Source organism: Triplophysa dalaica, chromosome 15 (assembly GCF_015846415.1).
Source record: "Triplophysa dalaica isolate WHDGS20190420 chromosome 15, ASM1584641v1, whole genome shotgun sequence".
Taxonomy (NCBI): domain Eukaryota; kingdom Metazoa; phylum Chordata; class Actinopteri; order Cypriniformes; family Nemacheilidae; genus Triplophysa; species Triplophysa dalaica.
Window position 1 is genome coordinate 368,471 of NC_079556.1, and position 22,370 is coordinate 390,840.

Sequence of the window (22,370 nt, forward strand, 5' to 3'; positions counted from 1 at the left end):
GTTTTCTGTTAAATATTAACATCCAATTCTTGAGGAAATGAGGTAAAATTGTATTTTTGTGTGATGTGTCTCTAACAGCTTCTACTCAAATACTCCACAGGTTTCTTCTGGCTCATGATGTCATTGTTTGATTTTATGAGCTCAATAATATTGAACTGATCATGCGTCTTATTTCATAGATCTCTTCAGGTATTATGATTTATAAACGGAAAGCCTCACCCAGATTACTATTTGAATACCTTGAAATTAAGTTATTTTAAGAAAATGTAAATTCCAGTTTGGACCCATCATACTATCTACAATAACCCTTTGCACAGAAACTATCTATTAAAGGAATGGTTGAGCAGGCTTTGAACCACACTGTGTCTGATATTATACGAATGACACATCACTGACGTGTCAATGGTTGCCAAGGAAACACGCACCTTGTCAATTTCATTAGTGGCGTTCTTATAAAACGAGTGTATTCTTGCACATCTCTCATTCACAAGCACTGAACAGTCAGAGGGATTGAGTAATAAAGTCTTTTATAGTGTTGTAGTGTTCTCTGCACAGAGGAAAACGACCCCCTGGTGACACAACTGTAAACTGTGCCCGCTGTTCCTCTGCTCTCATTGGCGGAACGGCATCTTGGTGATGGCCTCTCATTGGACGATGGCTGCTTTTCCACGAACCAATCAGGGCTTCTGTTTCCAAGTCAACTTGGAATGTTGAGCTATTTAAATCCAACCCGTGTCTGATTCATTGATTTATAAATCAGGAATTGCGTGATCGTCTTGCTGTATATTCTGACAAGTCTTGTGAAAGGATTAAAGATGTTTAAGTGAATTTCCATCACACTACGCCAGGGTCCTATAATCAGATCAATGCTACACAACTGATCAGATGTGTTTGATTAATCGCGAATCAAACTAATGACTTTGAAGTAGTCGATCTTTACTCAAATTAAACCTGTAGTCACTTCATTGAGTTTGTATCGCCCCCTGCTGGATATAAACCTCTATAGCACTGGCTTAATATATGATTATATGTAGCCTATTTTAACATCGATTTTTCTATGGCAATACATGTTGAAAGTGCAAAGGCTGATGTCAATATGGTTTAAAAGCGCTTCTGATCATTTCATCTTTATTTATTTTGAACTAAATCTGTGATTTACCACCGTGTATGTGCGTCTGACGTCTCCATGGCAACTACTCAAGCACGACGCTCGTGAGACTGACGCAAGCGCTGATGCGTTGAAGCAAAAGTTTGAAACTTATGAACAACTGAAGTACTTTCCGTGTTTTCTTAAAGTGTAAGAGTGGGATACACTGGCCGACTGCAGTTGAGAAGAGATCACGGTTTGATCTTAAAGATGTCAGAAGTTTATCAGTTCGCTTCTTCTCTGGAGCAGATGGAGGCTGAACTGTCCTCACAGCTTCATGATCTCAGGACTGAGATTGAACACAATGAGATTTGGCAGAAAACATCCTCCAAACCATATAGGTGAGACAGATGATGTTAAACAAGATTACAAAACAACCCATAAAGCATTCATTGAGAAGCCCTAGAGAAACATCAATGCTTTATATGTGTACAGAAATATATACGCACAGCATAACTTATCCTAATTGATGTTATTCATAACAATGAATTTTATTTTTTTTAAAGTAGAAGATATTTATGTGAACATTATGCACAATGAACGTGTGTATGAATATGTTTTAGCCCACTGTTCATTTTATTTTATTTCATTTTCAGATCTTATGTTAAAATTAGGCCTGTCTTTCAGAATAAACCTTTGTGTTTACATAATATATGTCGGTGTACTGTGCATATTAATTTTGTATTTATGAACACATACACACAAATGCATACATTTAAGAAAAATATAACAATTAATACACTTTTATTTATAATTTAAATGATTGGTAAATATAAATGAATACATTTAGATATTTTCATAAATATATAGACAAGTATGTGTATGTTTTGTGTCTATAAATACAAAATGAATAATAAAAGTACACAGATATATATTATGTAAACACAAACGTTTATTCTGCATGCGATTTATCGTGATTAATCGTTTGACAGCCCTAGTTAATATGGACTTCAGCATTAATATTTTCACATAATCTAATTTGCATACTGCAGACATTTAAGTAAAATGTAACAGGTTATTTTTCAGTGATTAAATAATGAAAAAAAAAGATTTTTATTAATCTAAAAGATTTTTTATCATTTACATTTTCAGTTCTCTCTATGTTCCAAAAGATGCATCTTACTTTCGTTTAGAGAGGCATCAGGTTCTCAATAAAGCACTGCAGGTCAGTTTTACATCACATCTCAGTGTCTGTATTTTGAACGGCTGTCTATTTGACTCTTTTGATGAATCTCTGTGTTTTTAAGGTTTCATCTATAAAGCCGGTTGTGTCACAGGCTGAAATAACTCACCTTGAGATGGAAAGCTGTCTGAATCTAGAGTACACACCTGAAAGTTTACCCTTACTCCTACATCAGGTGTGCCATTTGAAATGACCATCGTGCGGTGACAAAATTGTAATCCTTTATCATGTTTTTTGCTGCTCTTCAGTTTTTTACAGATCAAACTTATAAACTGGCACAGTGCAAATATCAGCTGATGCTCAGATGGAGAAGATTTGGACGTCATTCCTCTGTCCTTGAGAAACTGTTTCCTCATTATAAGGTCATCTACAAATGCTTCGGCTATTTTAGAATGAAAGTGTTATATTAATAGTGGCCCCAAAAAAGTATTTGGACACATACGCAACTTTTTAAAATGTCAGCATGTCATTGCATTAGATGAAAAACTATCAAAATGTCTGCAAACAATTCATATATGTTTTTCAATCTCTTTTGAATGAAGGGATAGTTCAACCCAAAAATGAAAAGTCTGTCATCATTTGCTCACCCTCATTACATTTCATACCTGTATAAATGAACACAGATCAACACGGAGAAAGATATTTGAAAGAATGTTAGCCTTTTTCAGTTCTGTGACATCATTGACTGCCGTAGTGGGAAAAAGAAAAGGGTAAGGTCAAAGGTCCCCAGAACTATTTGTGTTCCTAAATTCTTCAAAATATCTCACGTTGTGTTCAACAGAACAAAAAAAATACAATAGGCCTATCGTTTTTCCTACCATGGTAGTGGACGGTGTCACGGAACTGAAAATTGCTAACATTCTAAAAATATCTTTCTTTGTGTTTAACAGAACAAAGATTATATACAAGTTTAAAACAACCTGAGAGTAAGTAAATGATGACAGAATTTTCATTTTTGGGTGAACTATCCCTTTAAAATGCGTGAGTGTTGCTCTGTTTCACGGGCATATAACACTAACATTTAAATGCAGTAACTTTAATTGACAAACAATACCTTTATTTCAGAGAACACAAATTATTTTGGGGCTTTCTCGTTTGCTAAAATGTATATGATTCTGTTTCACTGTTTAGAAACAGACGATGCTCTTGAACAGTGAGTTTGAGGATTGTGTGCAGCGGGCACGTCGACTGGCCGTGTCCAGAGAGAAGATCCTGACAGGTGCTGAGAGCCCCATCAGCGCGGTCACACAGGATGATGTCATCATTTACCTGCAGTGGCTTATTTGTCATCTTCACTCTGTGAAAACAATCCACAGCTTTCTGAATGTGAGATGACCTCTTGATCTTATTGTGTTGAATAAAAAGACACAGAGTGTCAATGGTGGTTTTTTACTTTTCATGTTGTAGGTGCTTCATTATCTTCCTTCAACCGAATGGAATGAGAAACAGGCGTCTAGTGTTGTAGATTTCACGACATCTGCCTGTTTTTCTGGTAAGAAACCAGTTTCCAAAAATTTACGTATTACTTATTTTATGATATATCAATGAGCATAGAAAGTGAGCACTCCTTATAGTGAAGTATATGTTTTCAAGTTAAAGGCACAGTGAAATTAAAATAGCAATTCTTATTTTTCATGAAATATTGCAGCGTTTATAGTAAATAGCTTAGCAATGTTGGTCATTTTCGTTTAAAAATTTGTGTGCCCTTATAATCTCAGTTAAAAACCGTTAACTCCTCCCCCTCTCAGTCTGCTGCCAGTTTCATATCATAATGCAACTGCTGTTTCATACGTCCAATCACTCAAGTGAAAAACGCGAGCCACGCCCACTCATTTTCTCCTTTGAAATTCCTTTTCATCGAAAATGTGTCAGAATACGGAAGTAAAAATGATCGCAACTTAAGTCTCCATGAACTGACAGCAGACTGACAGTTGAAGGGGAGGAGTTAACGGATGCTCCGCCCAAGCCGTCTCACATACGTCATTTAAGACAGATCGTCACTACAGGGCGGAAGTGCATTTTCAGATTTTAATTGAATTTTAGAAAGAGAATGACTCACATTGATAAACTATTTTCATGAAGAAACAGGCATTGTAATTTTTTATTTCACTGGGACTTTCTCCCGTCAACTACTGTATACATAAACCATTCATATGTGGCCAAAACAGCCAATAGTGTGAGTTTAGTGTGAGACCATCTGTTCATCTGACCGTCAGTAGATGGGGGGACATGTTCCCATAAAAGAATTAAAAAAATAATATAATGTGCAAAATTGTGGCACAAAAACAACACACCTTACCTTTAATCGTGTACGATTTGACTTCTTTACTTTCAACTCATGTTCATTTATTTATTTGTTTTCTTCACCAGCAGTGTTTGTATCAGTGTCCTCTGTCCCTGTGAACTCCATCAAAATAGAGGATTTTAAAGCCCAGCTACAGTTTCTTCTCTCACATTATAACATCCCGTATAATACAGACATCATCAAGACATCAGCAGATGAACTGGAGCTCTACAGTATGGTAATACAAAGGATATCAGTAAAACTGAGCAGATCAGTTACAATTAAATATGTTGTCATGCATACTGTGTGTTGAGTTGAATGTGATGTTTGTTATTGGTGTAGGTTATCCACATGTTCAGGACGGTGTTTAAAACTCAGGAAGAGATGAAGACCTTCCTGCAGTACGACAGCACCGAAGCTACAGACAGAAAATGGGGGACGAAGAGCCCGAACGCTGCTCTCAGAAAAGAGTCAAACTGGATTCCACACATACATGTGAGAAAAAACAAGATGATATTGTAAAAAAAATATAGCGTAGTGTCCCTTTAATGTCCATATTGAGTCATTCATTTCATAAATTGTTTTTGTCCGTCACCTTTTGTACGTGTTATTTGAGTATATTTATCCAGTAAAGCGTATTAAAGAGTTGTTCATTAAACTTCTTAAACCCTTTGGCTCCTCAAACTGTGAGTAAGGGACATGTTGTGTCTGTTTCGTGTGAAAACAGCTGAAACCCAAGCGAGACCCCTGGCAACAGAAGCAAATGGTCAAACTCAAGGAGCTCAGATCGATGGATGAACTACTTCAGATGCACAGCAAGTTCCTCGAGGTGAACAAGTGTCAGAAACGCACTAGAACATAGTTTTGAACATTTAAAACATCTTTTTTATACATTTGTGCTTTTGTGTTTGTTGCACATTTGTTCTTGAAGGAGTCTGATCTACATAAAGTGACGGATGTGTTGAAGCAATACAGCGCTTCTGTTTATCAAGCAGACGACAGAAAACCTTCAGAGACGCCGAGAGAAACATCTGATATGTGGAAAAGGATTTATAACACAACAAACATGTCACAGGTGAACATTTAAGAGCTCTGTCATACATGATCAAATGTTTCATGATTTTCATGAGTTTTATTTTTTTTGAAGGTGGACCGTGAAAAGACTTTGATAAAGAATAAAGGGTAATCTTTAAACATCTGTCATGTGTCTGAAATCGACTCTATCTAGTTTTTTTCTTCTGTTCTTATTCTTTTTATATACTGTATACACTCACATTTGAATACATTTTACCGCTGTTTTATTGTTTCTTAAAATCCAAAGTAGTATTTGTGATCTTAACTCATTTGCACTTTAGAGATAAGTCTTATTTCTCTCTGTCAATCATTTTATCTAAAGCACTTTGAATTGCCCTTGTGTATGAAATGCGCTATAGAAATAATATTGCCTTGCCTTGTTTGCCTAACCCTTTTATTCAACGCAGTGAGATTTTTCTTGAAGACAAGGATGAGCCTGTACCGGTCGGAGGAGCATTTGTTTCTTTAGTCCATCTGCGACATCTCCGGATCCGAGAACTGAAGGTAAAAACATAACTTAGCTCATGAAAGTTGATTAAAGACACGCATGAATGTTTACCCGTGGACCTCTCTCCAGCGTGTCTGTCTGAGCATGCTGAACTACCTGCGGTCAGTGGAGAGGACTTTGGTGATGGACACGGCAGGTCTGAAGCTGCTCGAAGGAGACTTGGTGAGGAACACGGAGGAGACGGGCTGGATGACGGCTGCTGGAGGAGGCGATGGAGGTCCTGCGTCGCATCATCACATCTACGACACTCCTGTTGACCACAAGGTGTTTTTTCAGTTGGCGTGATGGTGCGATGTGAGAGGCAGAGAGTGATTTTTGTTGTGGCTTTAAAAGATATCAGTTGTGATGATGAATCATGACTTTAATCGTGGCGGTGGTGTCTCAGGTTCACTGTGCTGAGGTCATGGAGTTTCCAGAGGTGGAGAATCTTCATGACTATTACAGCACACATGGGCATTTCATCCACACGCAGGACCAGCGAGGTCTATTCATCATCTATGGCGCAGCGCTGGACGACCTGGAGGAGCTGGAGAACAGTGTGTTGCTCACGGCGTCTCGATTCATTCAGACGAGCAGAGGTGAGGGCAGATGCTCATGTGTGCCGACGTTATTCTAAATATGGTGATATAGTTGTGTTTATGACATGCAAACTTGGGTTTGTCCATATGTGTGGCCTTTAGTTTATTCTGTGATGTGTTTGAAGGGAAGGGTGGACAACTAACCGGACGTAGGGATGTTATCATATTTTGATCAAATTGTGGGATACTACTGCAAAACATTTACAGTTTTTGTAGCTTGTGTTGCTTGGGAGACGTGTGTCACGCAGGAATATTTAGTTCAAGGCCTTCACTTGACCATTGGAGGACACTTTAAGGCTGTAGTTTGTCTTTTATACTGATAGATTCAAATGCATGTAATGGAGGAGAACTTTACTCTTACGCTGGAATGGATGTCGATCGAGTAGCCGTGCTTTTGGACATCTGGACGTGTGAAACTGAATTTCTGGAGCACAAAATACAAGTATGTGACGTCAAAGCACAGAAAGTTCCGCTGCCTTAAATTACACCCGGGTATTATGACTATAATTATTATTACACATGTTCATGTTGAAAAATGACATCAAATAATAAATATTTTTTGAACGACTTATTGGTAACCCTGATAGCACACATGCATCTGACAGAGGTCTATTCATGTCTGCGTTTACATCTGCGAGATGTATTGTTTTTATTGTTTGCTCATACGTCTCTGAGACGTCTGCTGTCAGATATCTGTAAGATGTTTTTGGTTTAAAATTGCTGTAAAAGCGCTCTTTCTAAGATGTTTATCAGATGATTTTAAACAGCAGATGTTTTCCTGATCTTTAGCAGACACCTTAAAGACGTACCTGTTTCATCTGGGAAGTGACTGAAATACAGAATGTAAAATTGAAATAAGTTTACGAAATCAAGATTCCCCATTGACGATCTTTCCGTCATTCTGATACTTACAAAATATCATTTTGACTTTTTTAATTGACTTTCACAGCTCTTGAATTGCTACTTGGAAGCCTACAGACATGTTATCGATCCAGAGGAACGCTTGGGTTTGGCCCAGGTCATCACAAACATCACTCACAGAAGACCTCAGATAGATTTCACCGCTGGATACTTTGTTCAAGCTTACAGAGATACCATAGTCTGTCTGCAAGGCCACAAAGAACTGATCAGACACGTGCTAAACAATCAGGTTATTGACTTTCTGCTATTTAATCCTGTGTATAGAACCGCCGGTGTCTTTGAATCTCATGTTCTCTTACGTCCTTCACAATAGATTGATACGCAAAGACAGTATCTGGAGAGGATATGGAGAGAAAGGCCGAATGGTTTTGCTTGTGACTATGGCCTGCCACCGAACTACATCCCCAAACATTTGGTATCGGTCGGTGGATGCTGGTAAGATCAAGAATAAAACTAAAAAACATATTCAATTTCTTTTCAATGAATATTTAGTTTCACACATAAAGGTAACGTGACTTGGAAGTTAAAAGCATTTTATATCAACACGGATATGTATTTGGAAACGTCTTTCATTGCAGGCCTGTTTTGAAGAGTGTGTATTTACTGGAGGTTCACCCCTCCCTGTGTTTGGCATCTCGGCTGTACGAGAGTCTTGAACACGCGTGTGCTGAACTGTGTGAGATGTACAGAGCTCAGACGCCGTCTCAGAAATCTAACCTTGAGAAAAAGCTCCTGAAATTGGCTTTGCATCATTGGCACATTTTGGGCACTCCAGGTGTCACCAACAGTCCTCAAATCCAGAGAGATGTAAGCATGACATTTGTTTTTATTCAAACAGGAGGTGATGTCACTGTCAAACACATCTACTGATAGATTTATCATTCTTGAATGTTTTAGCTGTTCTCAGATGTCTTTATTGAGGATCCTGTGATGGTCCGAGAGCTCGGCCTCAGCGCTGTGAGATCTGCTGAAGAACACCAGAGGACACCAGGCAAAGAGAAACAGCTCTTCATGGTGAAAACATTCTGCACTTTGCTGGAACTGGTGACGGTCCGTCAGCGCATCATTGAGTCGGCAGCTGAGACTGAGCTTGTGTCCCGGTACACTTTACACAATCTCCCTCGATCTGTTGAAACTGAACCATTCCAACTTTCAAAACTTCATCAATATATAAACTAACCAGCTCCAAAACAGATGTTTTGAGAACTTTCAAATACTATTTGAATAAATGTATATGGCTGCCAACATTTACAGGTCAAAAATATCATTTAAAATTAAATTTGTGAACTTTGTTCCTCTTCCATTTATTTGCCACAAAAAATATTACAATTATAAATAGAGGTTTGTAACTTTTAGAGTCCCTGTGAATCGGAAGTTGCAATCGTTTTACTTCTGTATTTTGACGCATTTCCGATTGAAATGGAATTTCTAATGAGAAAAATAGTGGGTGTGGGCTTTCATCTTTCTCTGCGATTTGATTGGATGTATAAAAACAGTAGTTGCATTTTAAATGGAACTAGCAGCAGACTTACAGTTGAAGGGGAGGAGTTAACGGATGCTCCGCCCAATCCGTCTAACATACATCATTTAAGATGGAATGTCATTACAGGAAGGAAGTGCATTTTCAGATTTTAATAGAAGATTATGAGGGCACATGAATTATAAAAGAGAATGACCCACATTAATAAACTATTTGTAAGAAATGCTGCAATATTTCATGGAAAAATAAAAGTTGTCATTTTTTTTTAATTGGGACTTTAAGTTAAGTTTTTCTTAGACCTACACTTAAACATCATTGATGTTATGAAAGTCTCAACTTTTGCTCTCTGTCATGCTCTTCTAGCTTATATAAATGTCTAGCCGCAGCGATGGGCTTTGATGAATATCACTTGTATATGCGGCCGGTGCAGTTTGAGTTCGCCAAGAGAAAAGAGATTCTCAAACAGCCTCCTGTCTTCATCACTGCTCTTCAACAGGACAATCAGAATGTGGACAGGTAACACTGACACAGGTGAACGACACTCATAGTTTCTTCAGAATATAATAATCAAGTTTCTTTGTTCCCTTCTGCTTTATAGGTTTGTACCAACCAACCTGCCATTAGCTGTTCAGGAACTTGATGAAAACCACATCGGCAAATTTAGTTTTCAATCTCATGATGGAGTTTTACAGGTAATCTCTGATTCAGGTTGTCATGCATGATGTCTCATATATGATTTGTTTGAGCAAATGTCTGTATTCTTCAACAGCTGATGAATCAGTCCAGTTTGGAGAACCTGCAGGTTGTTCTGGTTTGTCAGGTGGTACATAAGAACGCTCTGATTGGAGCAATTAAACAGGCATCCGTGTGCTACTGGGCTGAGAAGTTTGATCCGTCTTCACAGTTTACAGTCCAGATAACACAACATGAAAGATCTACAGCCTCTGAAGAGCAAAGACAGGACTTAACTATTAGAAAACGGTCTGTGACTCAGGTGTATTATTCCACATTTGATGCATTTTTGTGAATCTCGTGAAAAATGTTCAAACGTTTAAATCATGTTTTGTTTCAAAAGAAAAGAAATAGAATGAAAAAATAAAACATGTCCTAAAAAATAAATAAAGGCATTTAAGATATAATAATTATATTTAAATAACTATTTATACATTATGGTAATATGTGATTTAATGATGATGAAAAAGTCTTTATATTAATATAGAACTTGTTAGAAATCATTTAAATGGTGTTAATGTACTAATTTATAATGAAAATTATTTGGTTTGAAAGTTATATAGATCTAAAGTGAAGATGTTTGTTGTATTTAGGCTCGCTGGAGCTTTTGTGTCTGTTCAGCTGGAGAAAGCGGCTTTCAGAGATGAAATGCTGAATGTATTTCTAAAGAAGAAAGAACAGACAGGCACACTGAAGTTAAACTCTGTACGTAAGATGATAGGTGACTTTCTTTGATGTATAGAAATATACTTCTGTTTTTATTCTCTCGTTCTTCTCCAACAGGAAGAAGTGGTCAAGATGAAGAGAAAACTGATCATTGAGTTCTGTCACAAGTATGTTTCAATACATATTCATTTAGTCATTTAGCAGACGCTTTTATCTAAAACAACTTACAAGTTAGGTGAACAATGAAAGCAATTGGGTCAAACATGAGGACAACAAAAAGCAATAAAAACATGTCTCACAAAGGCTACTAAAGTGTACAGAGCCAAGTTTAGTTGATCTAAGCTTAAATAAAGATGCTTTTTGTGTGATCGTTTTGATCTTACAGTGAAGGGATTGTAGTGATGTGTATTGGTTTTGTGTCTCTACAGGTTTAATAAACACGTGTCACAGAGTTTTGTCCGAGGTCAGATCGTGGCTCTATGTCACAGTCTCACGTCAACACTCGCCGAGGTGCCGCACATCCGTGAGAAACACTTTGTGATTGGACAGCGAAATGAAATCAGAGCAGATCAGCAGTCAGAGGAGAACATGAGTCCAGATCCAAGGTGAAAGAACGTAGAAACAGCCACGTATGTGTTGTTTATGATATGATTTGGGGTGATATACACTGAGACACAAATAAAAAAGACTTGATGTGAAGTTATAGTATACGTTATAACACTCATCAATTCATTCTTACACTTTGTATTTTTAATTTGGTTAAAATTCTTTACAAAAACATTAAATGTATTACAACACACATTATGAAGAATAAACTTGTTAATAACTCTTTATAATGCATCATACATAAAGGATTTAAGAAAAGTGATACAAATTTTCCTTCTTAAAATGGAATATATTGTCGCTTTCCTTTCGAAACCTTGTATGTGCAAATTCTCAGGAAATAGAAAAAACACTGACAACATAGTATTAAATCATTTTTAAAATACAAAGTTGACGATCACTTTTATAATACTTTTTAATGCTTAAATTTTTGCATAACCGGAGAGGAACAAGAAGGTGACTAATAATAATAATGACAAAAATTTAAATCACAAAATATGGCGATAGAAGGTTTTGAAAAGACAGCAGCAATGTTTTTAAAATTAAAAAATAAAAAGTAAAGGCAGCCAATAAGTGATCTGTCTATATAAATAGGAACTCATTTTAAACTGTTTTTCAACAGTTATTGAACAGTTTTCCCAGCATGCACTTCATGAATGTCCTAGAGCTGTGATCTATAGCCAAAATGTAACCATTTAATATTACGTCGCTACATTGTTTAGGTTTGATGACTTTAATTTGATTGTATAATGTAAAATATAGGAATAATAAAAACTTAGGTAGGTGTGTTTAAACATTTAACATGTATTGTAGTACATTTGTACATATTTAATTGTTCATCAGTTCATATCAATTCTGATTTCTCAGGACATTTGAACCTCGACCCAAGAGACTTTTATCATCTGATGGAGACACTCTGATAAACCTGTGGTTCATCCCTCACCACACTGAAATACTGCTGATGTTCAGAGATCTGGAGGAGAAGGTATAATAACAATACACACATGTCCTGATGTTACACTACCCACTTATAGAATACATCACAAATACATGTGAAGAGCTTGTTCTGAACTCATAAGCGTAAATGAAAAAACATTTATTCTCATAAATAAAATTGAAGAGCAGCATTGTAATGTACTGCTGTATGGAAGCTAACTGCTTTTGTTTTCACATGGATGTTGTTGTTACAGGAATGTCACAAAGCTCTTCAGAACGCACTTCAGATCATCTCAGCGCTTCATGACATCGTCTGTTATCTGGTGAGCTTTGCCCGACTGGGAAATCCAGACACGTCATTCAAATCCAGCAGCCCTCAGAGACTCACAGCCGACTGGGGAGGTGTAGAAGGCATCGGTATATGAGCAGAATAATAAAAGGACGTCAGGTTCTTCTCCAGCTGGCGTTCAGCATCATATGATCTGATGTTTGTCCACAGGGGCTGAGCTGTGGGATATACAGCGACAGATTGACTCCCTCTGTGAACCCAGACGTTCAGAGGCTGTCGGCCGACTCCTGCAGTTACACAGAGAAGTTCTCTTCATGTGCTTTCAGACCGCAGTGAGATACATGATCAGGTGCTGCTGGTGTATACGGTCAAAAAATGACATTATATAATGGAGAAATACTCGATTAATCGGGTTTAATGGCTTAATACACTTTAAATACATTTTCTATCCAGATAATACTATTATAAAACAATCAACTTGACCTGTATTTAGATTTGTAAGAACTTGAAAAATAAATGCGTATACATGGACCACTAAACATTTGTGATCTCCCCCCAAAAAAGTAAAATCCAGTTCATATAATACGGAATTCGTTGCAAACTGTATTTTTTGAATTCAGACAAAAATGTTTTTGACAAATAAGCAGTTACTCTGAAAAACTAATCCATTACTAGTTACTAATTATATATTCACTAGTGTAATAACATTACTGTACAAAAAGTGTTTAATGACTTATTACTAATGACCTTCTATATCCTTCATCAACCTTGATTAGAATTGATTCAAGGATAGACATGAAACGGTTCTTTTAATTAATTCAAATAAATCATATAAAACTAAATGAAATACTCTTCTTAACGGACCAAAGTATACAAATGTGAGAATTATACATTAAAGTGCCAATTTTAATGTATGAATTTTGAATTTTGATGTCACGCAAAGTATTTAGTTGAATGATATCAGAAGAAACTAGTAATCCATTACTTTACTTTAATTGAAATACAGTAAATAATCAGTTAGTTACTAGAAACACCCAACACTGTTAATAAGATAAGAGCTTCAGCATCAAGGTATTTTCTCTTTTGTCCCCACAAGGGAAGCGTTTCTGTCCTCCGGCAACATCTCAGCCTATCAGAGTGTGAGTGAGAACATGAGCCACGCCCTCCCCATCATGAGTGACAGTGTGCGGGGAGGAGCCAGCCCTGTTCCTGAGCCTCTTGATCCAGTCTGTCTACAAGTGAGGAACAACAAGCTTTTTGATCTTTTCATTTGTCAGTTCATATTAATATATTTCTTTTTATTGAATCAAAACTTTATTGATGGTTTAAGGCCCAAAAACTGTATCCATGGAGATGGTTCCTGGCATGCTACGGATCACACCCTTTGGTGGTATGGGACGTCTCACCGATCGAGTATTACATGCAGGTGTGCAGTGCTCTGAAACCACTCGGTCACGGGTTCGATCCAAACACTCTTTTGGTTTATTATCATCCTGTGATGTTGTGTTTCTGTAGCTCTGTCTGTGTGATCTGAACGCCCGCTGTAGAATGGAGGCCAATGGGGCGATTCTGGGCGTATCTCTGGTCATTGATGATGTTGTGAGTAGCGGGAGATCCGCCGCCCCGCTTCAGCTTCAGAGAGCAGGAGACGATGGAGAAGTAAACTCACACTTCACATCTTCAGCTCACGTAGTGAAAGAAAACAGAATTGATGTTGGTCTCGCTGTCAATCAGGACAAGATGGAAATCGAAGAAAGAACAACCATGACTGGAGATCCTATCCGATCACTTGTGAACCAGCGAGGATTTTTACTCCTCTGGAAACAAATGGAAGTTTTTAAAGAGAGCTGGACTCAACGACAGTTAACTTCAGAGAGAAGCACCAGCCCTGCGCTTCATAAACACATCTCACAACTTTACAGGTCAAGAGCATTACATCACACCTTCAATTCATTGGGCTTTCTATAGAACACAATTGCAATGTTTTTGTGTTAGGGCGGAGATTTACTTTCCCAGCATGCACGCTCTGGCACAGCGTATGGAGAAAGAGAAGGAATATGAGATGATTCTGTCTCTCAATCAGTCCGTTCAGCCGCCGCCAGGAGCGACAGAGGTGGACATTAAAACATGGCAGGTGCTCGACACTCACTGCTGTTTCATAGAAAACACTGAGAGCAGGGGCCAGACTCACAAACATGTTCTTGAGACAAAATACAAGAACGTTCATGAGATCAATTATAGGAAGTATGTAAGAATGTTCATCATAAGTGCAATTCTCAAATACTTCTTTAAACATTCTCAAATATCTTCCTAAGAACATCTTTATTTTTGTGGTAAGAGTAAAATAATATGATTAAACTCACTTGCTCGTGTGTTAACTCTATATATTTATCTATACAATAAACGTAATGTGTGTAACATGAACATCACATGCTTATGTAGCCTATAGGCCTTTAGCATGTTTTGTGTTAAACAGCATTTACGATCGCATGTTAGCTAATATGTTTGCAAGCGTTAAAAAATATACTTATAATAATGTAAAAAAAACTTTTTGTATGTTACTATGACACAAGTCTTGTGACCCTCTCTGTTTCAAGTCACTTTGTCCCAGAATAATGTAAACATCACTAAAATAACGAAAGCTAAAGTGAGCTAGACCTTATTATTATATCAAAATAAATATTCATTATTGAGAAGTTAACGTCAAAATGATAATTCTGGCTCAATACAACACACATCACATGTGAAACAACCAAATACACGTAATAAACATTTTACCTTTTGAGATTTAAGACAACGTGAGGCTGACTTCATTTAAGATGATATTTACTACAGTTTTTTCTTCGAGAATTTTGAATACATAACACTCAGAATTTAAGAGAAAACATGGCAGTTAAGAATACTTTTCTTCTTAAGAAAGTTTTGTGAATCTGGCCCCTGTTTATTATGATCTTCAGTTCTCATTCATGTGATGTCGTTGCAGCTATTGCGACTCTTGGAGGTCACGGAGTGCGACATGATCCGAGCGCTTCAGAGGAGGATTAACACCCAAACGACTCTGGTGATGTCAGAGCGCAGCCGGCATGACACGATGCTCCCCACAGGTACCCGACAGCCTCTTCCCCCGCAGGCATCCAGAGGAGATCAGAGAGAGCTGTGAAGGATGTTCTCTCTGCATGCCGTCATTAGAAAGCCAATGAACACAGCTCCTGTGAACAACACGTGAGTTTACAATCAGATTTTTGTTTGAACTGATGATTGTTTCTTTGGTGTCTCCATATGGCCTGTAGAACTGTGGAAAAAGGCGTCCATGGAGCACAGCTTCTCTCTGGAGAGACCTCAAATAGTGGAGAACTTTATGCAGCAGTTAATGAACGGTGATGAAGAAGAGACTGACGGACAGGTAAGAAACCACAAAGCAATACAATCCCATTCATTTCAAGTGAGAGGCGACGGTTTCCAGCAACACAAGCAAGAGCATAAGTGACCGGGAGCCTCATTTATACTGTCCAGACAGATCCACAGCAACATTCATATTTATAAAACTGGTCTTTGACGTGGAGAAGTGGTCAGCGCCACCTCAGGCTCTGAAGAGACAAACACATTTTTGCTTGTCCGAGTGCTGCAGGTTTTTTGAAATCTACAGTAAGTCATTCTTGGTGCTCGTATCAGATCTGGACGTTGACAGGTGCTCTTACATATATCATGACAGTCATTAGACATATTTAAAAAGGTCATGTGACACGGGTAAAACAAATATTATTGTTTGTTTTAGATATAATACAATGTGTGTACACGATTTAAGGTTCATACACGCATTATCTTCCCCACGCCGTGCATGTTTGTATCTCCTCTTTGCTCCGCCTCTCTGAAACACACAGATATTGGACAAAGCTCATGGCTCTGAAAAGTGAGCTGTGCTCTGATTGGTCAGTTCACCAGTGTGTAGTGATTGGAGGAATACTGCAAGCGTGTGAGGGAAATGTAACGCCTCTGACCATATTTGGAACATCAGGTTCCTCTTCAATTGTACTGACAGGTACACCACCTTACTCGAGTATACATTTGGGCGGTCTTAGTCAAATCAGACCACCAACTGATGTAGATTTGTGGGGGTGTGTTTACACCAGGTGTTTCAGGTCTGGGTGAGCATTCACTTTTAGGTTGAATTAATCTTTTGTAACATTCATTTCTGCAATTTGACGTCTCTTATACATGCATGAGCAACTTATGACACACCAAAGACACAGAACAACACGTGTTCACGCCACATGACCCCTTTTAAAATGCAGAGATCTGAAACTGTGATAGAGAGGCGTACAAGTATTTTCTGTGCTTTGAGAAATGATCGAAAAATAACACAATGACGTTTTCTACGCAACATTATATAAACAAGGCCCCTTATGGGCCGAAAAAGAAAACCATTGAAAAGCATTTAACTTATTGTAAACGAAGAGCAACTTTTAATTAGTATTATTTATATGATAGCTTTTATTTATTTGTTTTTAGCAATTTTGTTACGTGCTTTTTTATTACTTTTATTTTGTATTGCTATATAGGTTTAATATCTCTTAATTTCACTTTTAGTTTAATTGTAGTTTTTATTTATTTCGAGTTAATAATTAACTGCCTTAACTCTGATTTATTTTATTTTATTGCTAAGGCACCATTTCCAGTATTCATTCGTTTAGCTTTGGTTTAAGTATAGATTTATTTTTATTTAAAATATTGTGAAATCTCTTTTGTTATTTCACCTGTTTGTCATGCTGATAAAGAAGTTCATGAATGTTTTCTAGGTGATGTTCTCTAAAGCTCATCTTCAGGGATGTCTGAATGATCTTGCGTCTGCTGTAATGAATCGCGAGCGAAGCATCTTTCTGCGTTACTCTCAGTTCTACGAGCAGATCCTTCACCAGCAGGCACATCTGCTCTACCAGAGAGAACAGGTCATCCATCCTTCATCAGAAGAAGACATTTTACTCTTTCAGTGAGCGTATCTCTCACTCAGTTTTTAAACAATCTGTTTTCACAGGATGTTAAAGAGCTTGAAGCCAAAGAACGTCAATCCACTGACCCTTACAGAAAGGTACATGTGTGTCATTATTTGTGCATGTAGTAGTGTTTCTCCCAGCATGCTCTGTAAACTCATCCAATCACAGGTGGCGGAGGTGTGCCGAGAGAAGATGGTGGAGATCACAGCTTTACGTGCCAGAGTTACTCAACTGGAGGAGGAGAAGAGAAGCTCAGATCAACAGCTCAGCCTGAAACACAGACAGAGATATGACTCGCTGGTCCGTCAGCTCTTCTGCACATCTATTCTGTTGAAGGTACAGTATGTACGCCTGGAACCATGAGATCTTTTGATGAATGACTTTTTTTAAGAGGATGGATAGTATCTTAAAAACTCTTTTTAGATAATAACCTTTGGTTAACATCACAGTCTGCCAGAAACACATTTAACAGATCAGATCAGGTGCCATTCATAATTTAGGGAAGTTATTATTTTAGAGAGTGAAAGTTAGACATTTTACTTTGAGTTTCACAAGGTGTGTTGTTGTTCTCTGTTTGTTTGTCGTGTATAGTCACGTCTTGACCAGTATCATGTGAACATGGAGCAAGATGTGAGACAGCTGGTGAGCGGCGTGAGGACGGAAGCTGTGGAGAGAATCATCAGAATGAAAAATAAACTGTCCTTCACTACAGACGATGAGACCTACAGACAAACACTAGATGAGGTAAAGAGCGACAATCTAGTGTGTCAGAACACATCAGCAAACTACAATTTCCTCAATATTTACTCTCCCTCACATCCACATCTGGAGCCGGATTCATAAGACAAAATCTAAGATGTTTCTTAAGATCAATTATAGGAAGTTCTAAGGAATGTTCGTGAGAGCGATTCTCAAACATCTCTTAAAATTTTCTCAAATAGTTTCAGTTTCTTCATTTTTGTCATAAGAATAAAATAATATGATTACACTCGCTTGCTCATGTGTAAAACTAGCTCTTTATGTGCGTAACAATAAGCAACACGTTGCATTATATTATAGCATATATGTATTCACATTAAACGTAATTCATGATCGCTAGCTAATATGTTAGCAAGTGTAAAAAAATATATACTTATTATAATACTTTTTGTGATTTAAACGGCATAATACTACGGCTAGAATAATGTAAAACGCACTCCATGTTTAATATATTTACATTTAGTCATTTAGCAGAAGCTTTTATCTAAAGCCACTTACAGATGAGGGAAACAATGGAAGCAATCGCAACAACTTAAGGACAAAAAATAGCATAAGTGCAATAAAATTGGTCTCATATCGCCTACCACAGTATACACAGATACGTTTTTTTGTGTTTTTTTTATTTTATTATGAAAGCTAAAGTGAGCTAGATCTTATCATTATTATATCAAAATAAATATTCATTAATGGGAAGTAAACGTTGAAATGATGATTCTGGCTCAATACAATACACATCACATTTGAAACAACCAAAGAAACGTAATAAACATTTTACCTTTTGAGATTTGGGATGATATTTACTACAGCTTTTGTTTCGAGAATTTGGATTCTTCTCAATTTTTCCTAAAATCAATCTTGAGAACATTTTTTAGAACCGTCTTAAGACGTTTTTTGGGGAATACGTAACATTCCTAACTTTTTTCTTAAATTATAATTTAAGGGGAAAACATCCGGCCCCTGTAGTTGCACTTTTCCATATAATGAAATCATATTGTGACCAGGACAACAACACAAGAGAAAAGTATAACTGAAGACGATTTGTGCAGTATTCAAGTCATATAATATCTTTATTTGAAGAATTTTCGTGAAATGGATGAAAAATGTTTTGGTCCACTCAGGTTTAATTCATGCATGTAGATTTTTCATACTGGTTCTTGTTTGTCTTGCGATCAAACTTGTACGGGGACCACATTTATACATTTTCAATTACAGCTTTAAATGGAGAACAACACATGGAGCATTCATAAAACATAACACAACTCCCAAATCATTACTGGGAAATATTTTCGGTTAAAACTGTATTTTAATTCAATGAACTACTCAAATAATTTCTCCCAAACTTCTAATAAAAATATTGTTTCTATTTGCATTTATTCACAGAAAATGAAAACAGGTAAAGCAGGTGAAAATAACAGAAAAGATTCTCTGTATTTTTCAGACCTCAAATACTGCAAAGAAAACAAGTCAGAATCATTTTTCAGAAATACAAGTTAAAAAAAGATTTTTTTATTTGATAGCCTTAATTTTATCACAGTTTTCATACGTCTTTCATGTCTCTGTTGGATGAACTGAGGTTTGATTTTGTTGGAATTCAACGAACACTCGTAGGGAATGAAATCAATACATTTAGAAATGATGAAATAATGGACATTTGGAAAAGTATTTTTTCCTCGGCTTTAGGATGGAGTGACATGAGAGTAAACACATGATGGAAGGTTCATTTCTCATTGTGTTTTTTTACATTTCCACGATAATATCTGTATGGCCGTGTTACTCAGAAAGAGGCATTAGAAGGTGTTCATGTGGAGAACGGTAAGCTGACAGGACTCTTGTGTAAACTGAAAGCCTTCGGTCACTGGAGGATGGTCACTGGTCAAGACAAGCTGCAGAAAGAAGTGCTTCAATTGAAACAGGTACTGCTCATCTTCTGTAAAGCCTGACATCAGTCACTTCATCTACATCTTCTTATGTCTCCAATGCTGAATTCTGCTCCCGTGTCCAGAACCAGGTGTCCTGTCAAAAAGAAGCTCTTAAATCAAAGATGATATCTGAAGAGAAGGTGAACGTTCTGAAACAAGAGCTTGATGCCGTGCAGGAGATGATGGTGCAGTGCAAGAGTGACAACGAACGCACCAAGAGAAAGATCCTTCAACAGGTACAAAACACACTGTGTGACGCTGAACTAATGAACTAAAGACAATTTCAAGTGTATTAGGATAAAGTTGTGATATGATCTTGATGTTGTGATCAGACTCGGAAGCTGGAGGATGTTGAACACCGTTGGGTACGAGACGCACAGAGCCGTCAGGAGCTGGAGAACCTGCGAGGGCAGAGTCTGGAGCAGCTTCAGGAGGACGTGTTGGACAGAGACGGTCGAGTCAGAGCTCTGAGCGCACAGCTGGAGAGAAATCACAGAGAGACGGAACTGCAACAACAACACAACCACAAGAGAATCAAACACGTGAGTCTGAGAAGCCCACGGACGCTTGACCTGAAGACCAAATCACTGAACCATTAAACACATGTGTTTATTTTTTTACTAAAATCCATTAGGCTGTGGCACACATCATTTAAAAATTATTTCTGCATTTTGAAGGTGAGGACTCAACTTTATCAGGAACGCACCCTGAAACGTGAAGCTTTTCATCAAGTGGACAAACTACACAGTCAGATCCACAGTTTTGAGGCGACTGTTCCCTCAGGTGCTCACATTAATGCTGCAGTTGATTTCTAAAAATAAAAAAAAGTATTTTTGAGATTTTCAACGTTTTGTTTTCTTTCCATCCAAGGACGACGAAGCTCCTCAAGAATACTGTATTTAAGAAACACATCCGCCGGTAAATTATACTCAAGTCAGTTTTTCGACTTATCATTTCATTTCTCAAGAACTCATAGACGTTTATCTGTGGCTTGTTGTATTGCAGGTTTGCTGAGGAATAACTCTGTAACACCTTTCACAAACACTAGTTTTATAAGTAGAGATTATACGACAGATGAGTTCAGTACTGACACTGGTTTCAGGGAGTCTCGGACATCACTGGAAAGACCGAAAACAGTAAGACATCTGATTTACCATAAACACTTTAACTAGAACTGATCAATACTGATCAATACTGATCAATACTCCGGTGATGCGTTCATTCAAGGACTTCATGTTTTCTGTCTGAATTCACAGAACACCAGTCGTCTACGACGTCAAGACATTTCAGAGGCACCGTTACCAAGTCTATCAGATGGAATCTCTTCACCAAATCACACATCGTATCAGAATTTTAGATTTGGTCACAAATAAATCACCTGAAACATGTATTAGACGTGTATTTAGATTACCGTTCAAAGGTTTGGGTACACTTGACAAAATTATAATCGTGAAAACTTGACTGATTTAATTGGACACCAAAAATGTTATAAGAAAACATTTTTGAAATGGATTATTTGAACAAAATAACCAGTAAAAAGCAGCTTTTGATGGAAATTCCTTCAAAACCGTTTAAAAAGTATGTCAGGATGATAAAATGACAGTTCTGCTAGTTAAAGGCAAATGATCACTACTTTAAAGAAAGTAAAATATAACTTTTGAGTTGATTTAATTTTCTTTAGTCACAATATAATTCTCATTATTTCACGGCATGATGGAATGCTTGATTCTGATTGGCCAGTGGCGACATTTGCAGGTTGGCTATTCCCAGATAACATCCTCTCAAAACCAATAACACAAGGTAACCCAGATGCAGCAAATCATTTTGACCGTTTTTTTAAACAAATTAAATGAAAAACCAACTTTTAATAACATATATAACATTGTATTTACAAATGATTTAACCAAATTGCCTGTTTGTCACATTTGAACATTGTTTCTTACCTTAACAATGAAACTAAACGGCTTTTCCTCACTGAAGGTCTGCATTCTGTAAAAATGAGCTAATCAAATATTTCTAATTCACATTTCATGTCCAGTTTTTTTCTCATGTGGCACAAAGCCTTTGTTAAGCGAGTTAATGTACAAGCAGCCAGTTGTTACGCCAAATAAGCCCAGTGGCAATCGGCTGTCTGTACATTATCCCTTACATAACACATTGTTTTGATGATTTTTTAATCAACTAAAAAATATTCACAAGTAATGAATAAGTGATCCTAAACTTTTGAAAGGTAGTGTTGTCATGTTAACACACCCATAGTCACTTAATAATTGATTTGTGTAGTAAAGACTAAGATACTA

General features: G+C 37.2%; 1 protein-coding gene across 4 annotated transcripts; it reads left to right on the top strand.

The window, feature by feature from the left end:
* Positions 1 to 1,121: 1,121 nt before the first annotated feature.
* On the top strand, positions 1,122 to 22,350 carry si:ch73-242m19.1 (uncharacterized). 4 transcript variants are annotated; one of them, XM_056768627.1, is made up of 47 exons: positions 1,122 to 1,488; positions 2,240 to 2,312; positions 2,395 to 2,505; positions 2,579 to 2,692; positions 3,462 to 3,656; positions 3,738 to 3,822; positions 4,701 to 4,852; positions 4,957 to 5,109; positions 5,342 to 5,443; positions 5,546 to 5,689; positions 5,762 to 5,796; positions 6,096 to 6,192; positions 6,266 to 6,460; positions 6,582 to 6,774; positions 7,098 to 7,216; positions 7,724 to 7,924; positions 8,009 to 8,130; positions 8,274 to 8,502; positions 8,593 to 8,795; positions 9,539 to 9,691; positions 9,774 to 9,867; positions 9,945 to 9,977; positions 10,080 to 10,156; positions 10,501 to 10,612; positions 10,691 to 10,740; positions 11,002 to 11,178; positions 12,044 to 12,161; positions 12,367 to 12,529; positions 12,612 to 12,750; positions 13,498 to 13,639; positions 13,732 to 13,827; positions 13,917 to 14,060; positions 14,136 to 14,323; positions 14,397 to 14,535; positions 15,385 to 15,505; positions 15,692 to 15,804; positions 17,198 to 17,347; positions 17,434 to 17,487; positions 17,561 to 17,728; positions 17,984 to 18,136; positions 19,930 to 20,064; positions 20,154 to 20,306; positions 20,403 to 20,612; positions 20,748 to 20,853; positions 20,941 to 20,988; positions 21,076 to 21,206; positions 21,327 to 22,350. In XM_056768627.1, exons 1-47 carry the CDS (start codon positions 1,358 to 1,360, stop codon positions 21,441 to 21,443), a joined length of 6,138 nt encoding a protein of 2,045 aa, XP_056624605.1. In that variant the 5' UTR covers positions 1,122 to 1,357; the 3' UTR covers positions 21,444 to 22,350. The 4 variants fall into 4 exon arrangements, with proteins under 4 accessions (XP_056624605.1, XP_056624603.1, XP_056624604.1 ...); XM_056768625.1 differs by having other exon boundaries at positions 9,945 to 10,156; XM_056768626.1 differs by having other exon boundaries at positions 4,704 to 4,852; positions 9,945 to 10,156.
* Positions 22,351 to 22,370: the final 20 nt, after the last annotated feature.